The following is a 7,708-nucleotide window of genomic DNA, read 5'->3' as shown; positions in this document are numbered from 1 at the left end:
AGAGCGCCGGCTTATCTATCTAGGCTGGCCTGCGCTCCCCGCATTTTCTGCTGCCTCCCTCGTGTAAGCGGTTGGCTTCCACGCCAGGCCGCTTAATACATACTCATTTACTGTATTGTTTTCTGCTTTTTTAAACGCCCGTCTTTTTTATTTTATTCTCTTTTCTTAATTTGCCATTTCTTATTCCACAGCTTAACACACTCGCCGCCTTCCCATTTTTCACGAGTCCCCCTAAACAATACTCTCGCACCTCTATACATAGATAACCAGTTAAAAATCAACGAAGCTAGCGACTTGGTTCGTCAATCTAGTCTCCCATAGCGTCCTAAAGCCCTCGACCTGGTAAAATAATATATAAACAGTCTACACCTTTAGGCGATTTATCACAATTGAATCAAGCCCCTTTATCCGCCTCCGTATGCCGCACCTTTTTCAGCTGTGGCTGCACGCCGCACGTGCTATAGGTTCGCTTGGTGAGCGGTGACCTCGGCATGTTCATCCTCGTGCACTCCGTCTCGGGCGTTGTTGGCTTTGTTGGCTTTTTCGGATTGACCCATGCTTGGTCAAAGTCAATTTCCATGACGCGGCCGGCCTCGGCATTCCATGTCAGATTTTCGGGCCGCACGTCCTTGTTTCTGAGCCCGATAACGGCGAGCTCAGACGTAGTGCGCGCCTCCTCTGCCTCGCAGTCCACGCCAGCGGCCTGTAGTCTCTTTAGCATCCCTGGTGACGCCAGCGTCGGCCCTGCGTATGATAACAGTATGAGCCGAGCCACGCTCGCACAGCTGTGGAGCGGTAGGGGTCGCGACAGCTCAGCAAGGCCAACAAACACAGGAATAAGGCGGCCCTGTACATTCGCGTCCCTGTCCGCGAGTGTGAGGTAGACGTTGGCCTCGCGTTCGAGGATGTAGCTGTGCACGGCCTGGACTCCCTTTGCGACGAGCGTGTAACCGAACCCAGTAACGGTAATCTTAAAGAGCACGCCGTAGCGTCCGTAGCAGCCCCAGCGGTCGAGACACTCGCAGTCTTTGTCCATGTTTTCCGCAAGTTGGGCCACGATGCGCGAGCACACATTGGCCGCCGTCAGCGGATGGTGGTCCTGGCGGGTGCTGTTCGACGGAGATGACACCACGGCTTCGCGGTGATGCGCCACATTCGGACAGTTGCGGTCAAGCGGGGCGCCGTTACAAAGACCGACAAGACATGCCTGGGTGCAGTAAGGTAGGGTTGGCAGCTCAACGATAAACTGGGTGGGCGCTGTTTGTGTCGCTTGTCCACGATATGAAGAACCAGAGGGGGGGCGCGGTTGTTTTGGGGCACTGCCACTCGGTCTTCTGTTGCCGCCGCCACCACTACCGCCGCCACGGCCGCTGCCTCCTCCACTCCTACTTCCTCCACCACCTCCTCTCGGTGGGTTCGGATCGCCGCGTGGAGGGTGCACCGCCGGAGCCAACGGAGGCACGCTTGCATCATACAGCTCCGGCCACGCCTTCAGATCGTCTTTGCGTGCATCAATCCAGCTCCGGGGCCGTGTTGTCGACCGGGTGGCAAGCATGCACATGCTGGCGAGATGTGCTGCGGCTGTCTGGTGTGGTTGACGGACCGGAGGTGGTTCATTCTGCTCTGGCGCGGGCTCTTCTTCTTGGCTGACGTGGAGGACAAAATAGAACAGTGTGTCGGGTTCGTTTTCCAGGACGCGTAAAAACACAAGACCTTCACCGGACGCTACATACCCGTATTCAAGACCAGATGTAATCATGTAGTGGTAGGCCTGGCAGAGAACCCGAGCAACCAGGGCCGATCCGGGTACGATCTTGCGTTGGCGGTCGACTGTAGATTTCGTAGATGTCTCAGGCTGTGTCCTGGGCTGCGTCCCAGGTTGCGTCCCAGGTTGCGTCTCAGGCTGCGTATCTGCCACGGTATCCCCGTCGTCCTTTTCGTCCTTTTCGTCGTCCTTTTCTTTACTCGTAATAACCTGGGTAAAAAAATCCTCGCCCGGAGGTACAGTCACTAATACGGCGGCGAGCTTTTTCGGGTGTAGTTTATGGGCAGCCTTGTATTCGCCCACTAGCAGGTGCGTGCGGCTTTGGTCGCGGTGGAAGCCCACACACCAGCGGTCGGGTATCCCAATATCCTTCGTAGCGGATCGCTGCCGTTTTGCCGGTGGGGGTTGTGTCTCCTCATCGACCTGCTGCTGTTCTAAAAAAGGCCCGGCGAGATCGAGTCCAGCAGCATTGTTTTGAAAGTTGATCCTGCTCAGGCGAGCGTCGTCAGTGATCTCCAGATAAGCAGACACGGCCCGCACGGCCGGCTTCTCAATAGCCGCGCGGATAAACGGCCGAAGATCCATCTCGTCAGCCGGCCCTGGGCTGACGTCACGACCAACGCCGAGCACATCGGTCAGTGATGGAAACAAAGGACGATCGCCTAGAGTGTTTACCAGTACAGCAAACATGGCAGCGTGATCGTGCTCGAAGCTCGCCCAGGGGCGTAAGTGCCGCGGGTAGAACTTTCCGGTGACGCGTGTCATACCCGAGCTCTTGAGGGTTGTCGATGGTGGCGGCAGGCGAAACGTCTTGAAGAGGAGCTCGTCGGTGAGGCTCAGGTACTCAGCAAAGGCCGTCGGATCCATCTGCTGCTGCAGCGTCTGTCTTTCACGCCTCTCCTGCTCTGCGCGTGCCTCTGCTGCCTCCTTCTCGCGCCTCTCCTGCTCTGCGCGTGCTTCTGCTTCAGCCTTGATACGCTCCACGAACAGCCTCTGCTCTGGCGTAAACGAGGCGAGCAGAGCGTCGTCCACAGCGGAGGACTTGTCCACAGTTGACGATGGGAGTTTAGAAGACATAGTTGCTGTTTCGTTGATAGCAGAGGGGCGTTTCGGTGTGGTTTAGTCTGCCAATATGTTGGGCGTCGGAAGACTTGGCCAAGTGTTGAGTGTTGGATCAGCTTATTGAGTGCATTGTTCGAAAAAAGGAGAGAAACTAGGACGACTCTGTGTGCCTATGTGGTGGTTAGTGTTGGGGCGTCAACTGCACCTGCCAGCTAAAGGTGGCAAAAGGCAGGAAGGAACGCCTGGCAACAACCATAAGGCGGTGCAAATGAAAACAAACATACTCCGTAGATTTAAGGGCTTTTTGCATCCTGCCCCTCGCATCGAAGCGAGGTTAGTTTAGACCGCTGCATCTATTTCACCAACGGTGCGGATCCTGTGTATTAGTAAGCTTGTTGCCTGAGGCACATATGTACTTTCGGGTGTGGGCCAGTTCCATAGAAGCCCTGGAAATTGCCCCTGGCCTAGAGTACCCTACCCTGGAAGAGCCCGTAAGTCGGCACTACGTGTGGTGGGCCAGTAAAACCACATGACTGCCACACAAAGCATTGGTAACAGCCTAGCTAGTACAAATATGGCTAGCACAAACGGAATGCCGTGTGGCTTCCAGCCCCGAATTCTTGGGATAAAACAGGGCTCGAAGCTGCCGGCTAAATCACCTTGATCTCAAGAGGATGAAAGCTCACAAAGAGCTCTCAGTTGCGAAGCAATCAGTGAAGCAATTCATAATCTATTCGTTGTTGTTTTTTTTCTCTTCTAAATGGCGCTGGAATCCCAGGCGTGTACAGGTAGGGCGGAAGCCCCTGGATTCGGTGCCTGAGGCCAAGTGGCTTAGTCACCCGAATCCACAGCCTGAGCCGGCACGTGCAGCCAGGATGTTACGGTATCAGTTAGCCTGCGCGGACTGCACTTATGTCTAGTCTCGAATGAAGCACGCGTCGTGGCACAGTTGAGGACGGGTATGGCACGCATCAACGGATACCTGCACCAGATCGGAGCAGCAGGAACGGAGACCTGCGCGTGCGGGCAAGCAAGAGAGACCATCAAACACTTCCTCTTCCACTGCCCGCAATGGCAGGTCCAAAAACAAAAACTCCTGGAGCAAAGAGAATCGAAAGTGGACAACCTCTCCTTCTTCCTCGGAGGTAAGGAGGCGACTGATTAAGACGACTGGAAACCAGACATGAAGGCAGTACGTGCAACGATAAAATTCGCCCTGGAGACGAGTAGACTAGACTACGTACCGGAGGTGTAACGGGCTGAGGGCCCGGGAGTAGCTTAGCGGCGCGTAAGCCGTGCAAGCCGGGAAGCGTGTAAGCCGGGAGGCGGCAGACAACGGTCCCTCGTATCGCACACCATGTAGTATCTGCTGTTGTAGCGCACCCGATATCTCGGCACTTGCTCTATCTGATAAGTTCTTCAGCATCCGCAACGCGATATAGCCATGCCAGCATGCATACGCACAAGAGTGTATAAGAGAGTGAGTTGTCTCGAGAGATATTCCATGATCGTCAGTCAACAATCAACAGTCAACAGTCAACAGTTACCAGTCATCAGTCAAACCCACCGAAAGGAGCCAGCCGCCCAGCAATCCGTCGACCTCCACCGACCGTCAAAATGCACATGCCCACCGCCTCCTTCCCCCGGTCCCGTGCCGACTGGAAGGCCGTCCACAGCACCAGCGACGGCGAAGCAAAGTCCTCGCAATGGATCAACAAGGACTTGGCGCCGACACCGGCTGCCACCCGCACCTGGTCCTGGATCTCCCTGACCAGCTACTGGTGAGGCAATGCCTTCAACGCCAGCCAGTGGTCCAACGGCGCGTCCCTCGTCGCCGTCGGCCTCACCTGGTGGCAGGCCTTGATTTCTTGCATCCTGGCCAATCCTGTATCGTCGTCCGTCGCCCTCGCCTTGGCCCGGCCTGGTGCCCGCTACCACATTGGCTACCCCGTCCTGGCCCGCAGCGTCTTTGGCATGAACGGCCACCTGTTTTTTGTGTGGATCCGCGCTGTCGTAGCCTTCATCTGGTTTGGTGTCCAAAGCTACTTTGGGTCCCAGCTGCGGAGCGTCATGCTGCGGTGCATTTTTGGTGGCTCGTGGTGGGACCTGGCGAACCACCTGCCAGAGAGTGCGGGCATCACGTCCCGGGATATCCTGGCGTTTTTCCTGTTCTGGATGCTCGAGATGCCCTTTCTCGCCCTCCACCCGTCCAAGATTAAGTTTTTGTTTGCAGTAAGTACCAACGGACATCAATACGTGGTACAAGAAAGCCGTACTAAGCCTCCACAAGGCCGAGTCTATTCTGTGCCCCCTCGCCTGTATCGGCGTCTTTGCCTGGTGTGTTCACTATGGCGGCGGTCTCAAGATTGATAGCGTCTCCGCCGCCGTCCTCGTCACCGGCTCAGCGCTCGGCTGGGCGATGCTCAACGGCATCAACAGCTGCCTCGGCGTCACCTCCGCCCTACTCGTCAACCAACCCGACCTTACTCGGGCGTCTTCAAGATTGTGCGCGGTCAGCTCTTCTGCGGCATTATCTCGCTCGCCATTGTGCCGTGGAAACTACTCACCGACGGCGCCGGCTTCATTACCTTTTTGGGCAGCTACAACATTTTCATTGCGCCTCTCTGCGGCATCGTCATTACGGACTACTACTTTGTCAAGCGCGGTAACATCCACGTGCCCTCACTCTTCCGCCCGGCATCAGGATCGCTGTACTACTACATCAAGGGCTGGAATCTGAAAGCAGTCGTCTGCTGGGTCTGTGCTGCCACGTTTGGTATTCCCGGCCTCATTGGATCATACCATCCGACGTGGGTTGGTGTGGCTGCCACCCACATCTACAAGATGGGCTGGATCATCACCTTCTTCTCGGCTGCCGCCTTCTATTACGCTACAAATGTACTTCTTCCGGCTCAAGTGCAGCCCCGTGGCTACTCCGGAACCATCAGCAGCAAGGATTTTGAGTCGTACGCGGTGACAGACGGATACTTGGACGGCGATTCGCTGGTGCAGTTCCCTGTTGTTCTTGTTGGATCTGGCGACAGTGCGGCGTCCCAAGACGTCGTAACGGAGAAAGTGTAGGATTACGCTGAGTAACGTGCCATGCAAAACGGCAGGATGCAAGGCCGTGTCAACACGTCACTTTATTTTAGCGATTGGCAGTACTGACAACGAGCAAAGTGTATTAGAAACGGTATCTACCAAGTCCTGTAGAAATGACACCACGCTGATATCACAAAAGAAAGTTACAAAACACCAGTCTATGGACGCCCCCGTCTATGAGGTTCGACAGCCCATCAAGGGATGATATGTTCAAAAACCACGATAATGGTTATCAAAGTTCAACCACTAAACAAGAGGAAAGGAACGAGGAACGGAATCAGGAACGAGCGGCAAAAATCCTCTAATGGTAAGGAAATGAGTAAGCAAAGGAACTTGAAGGGATATTTCCCCAGCCTGTCCCCTGTCACCTACTTTCGTCGAGAACAGCAGCGCCACGACGAGGGCATCTCCGTCTCGGGTCCCCGCATGATGCTGCCTGGGTGGACAATGTTGTACAACACAATGGCGACAAACATGGGCAGCGTGTCCAAGGCGTACTGAAAGGCCTCGTGATTGGGGATGCTGCTCTTGAGGCCGCTCGCATACTCGACGATGCGGAAGATGATGCGGATGATGATGAGGGCCAAGACGGCGAATTGGACGTACAGCAACAGCAGAGCCGGGCGGAGGACGCGCGGGGACTGCAGAGCTTCACGGCGCATGACAGTCCACAGCTTGATGCCAAACACGCTGCAAATCAAGATGAACAGCAGCTGGACACCCACGCCGCCCATGTAGACGTGCAGATCCCGCAGTACCTCATCTTCGGGAATGCCGTTGGCCGACGCCGTGGCCGCGCCGTAGACCTGGATGACAAATGCAATAATGTCCAGCACCACAAACAGCAGGCCGAACTTGGATGCTGGAACCCCCCACAGCTTGCGATCCGGTGTGTAGTTATACACGAGGCGGCCAAAGACCATGTAGGCAAAGGCATTCGTCCACAGCGGCGCAATCAGAATCAAGACGAACCAGGCGGCGTAGTCGCCGAAACTGGCGGGTGTCTGGATGCTGATGGTGCGAAAGATGTAGGTCAAGAGCTGCCACAACACAGACATGACAATGACCCAACAATAGTTGAAGAACTTTTTGTAATAGAGGGCCTGGCCGACGTGGGCGACAAGGGCGATGGCGAAGAGCACGAGGAAGAAGATGGACGCGCCAATGTTAGGACAGAACGACCACATCGTGTCGGGCGTCGTCAGCGCCTTGCACGTATCGGCTATGGAGGTCATTGTCGCTTGTGGAGATGGTGGAGATGGAGGAGGTGGAAGGGATGGAAGGGATGGAAGGGGTGGACGAGGTGGACGACGCGGTGAAGTCGTAGATGTTCAGTGTCGACGAGGAGAAAGTTGTCTGATCAAGATGATAAGAAGTCGGTACGTCCATGTCTTTTTGCAAAGAGGTTGACAATGGGGGCCCCAGAGTGATAAACTTATACAGATGGTCACGTATGTTTATGGATTTTACATGAGGCGCCCTGTGAAGCATAATTTTGGCGTCACTGCTTCTACGAAAGGACCATACGAGCAGATGCACGCGTATGGACAAAGTGCCGTGTGGTACATAATTTTGAATACACGCCGTGATCGTAATCTTAACGTCAAATTCTGTAGTCATTGGAGAGACATTGGCCGACGTATGGGCAGTCAAGCCATACGAGCAGGCAGGGCACGTTTCCAGACATGCGGTACGACGCACATCTCACCAAGACAACGGCAGAGAGACGGTGAGACGGTGGAGCAGTTGTGGCCAAGCAGCCACGTCCAGACTCTGTAG

General features: G+C 55.2%; 3 protein-coding genes across 3 annotated transcripts; 1 reads left to right on the top strand and 2 right to left on the bottom strand.

The window, feature by feature from the left end:
• Positions 1–394: 394 nt before the first annotated feature.
• On the bottom strand, positions 395–2,842 carry SPBR_04109 (metalloprotease m41; the record flags this gene model as incomplete). The annotated part of the gene is made up of 1 exon (XM_040762392.1): positions 395–2,842. One exon carries the CDS (start codon positions 2,840–2,842, stop codon positions 395–397), a length of 2,448 nt encoding a protein of 815 aa, XP_040621314.1.
• Positions 2,843–4,444: 1,602 nt separating this feature from the next.
• On the top strand, positions 4,445–5,908 carry SPBR_09164 (uncharacterized protein; the record flags this gene model as incomplete). Its single annotated transcript, XM_040767290.1, has 4 exons — positions 4,445–4,581; positions 4,633–5,059; positions 5,118–5,276; positions 5,330–5,908. 4 exons carry the CDS (start codon positions 4,445–4,447, stop codon positions 5,906–5,908), a joined length of 1,302 nt encoding a protein of 433 aa, XP_040621313.1.
• A 389-nt stretch (positions 5,909–6,297) lies between these two features.
• On the bottom strand, positions 6,298–7,164 carry SPBR_04389 (RTA1 domain protein; the record flags this gene model as incomplete). The annotated part of the gene is made up of 1 exon (XM_040762672.1): positions 6,298–7,164. The coding sequence occupies one exon, from the start codon at positions 7,162–7,164 to the stop codon at positions 6,298–6,300; it is 867 nt and encodes a 288-aa protein (XP_040621312.1).
• Positions 7,165–7,708: the final 544 nt, after the last annotated feature.

The sequence above is a fragment of the Sporothrix brasiliensis genome (genome assembly GCF_000820605.1).
Source record: "Sporothrix brasiliensis 5110 chromosome Unknown Cont16, whole genome shotgun sequence".
In the NCBI taxonomy this organism is placed as follows: Eukaryota; Fungi; Ascomycota; class Sordariomycetes; order Ophiostomatales; family Ophiostomataceae; genus Sporothrix; species Sporothrix brasiliensis.
Note: the sequence above shows the minus strand (reverse complement) of the source record. Positions and strands in the feature narration are given on the sequence as shown.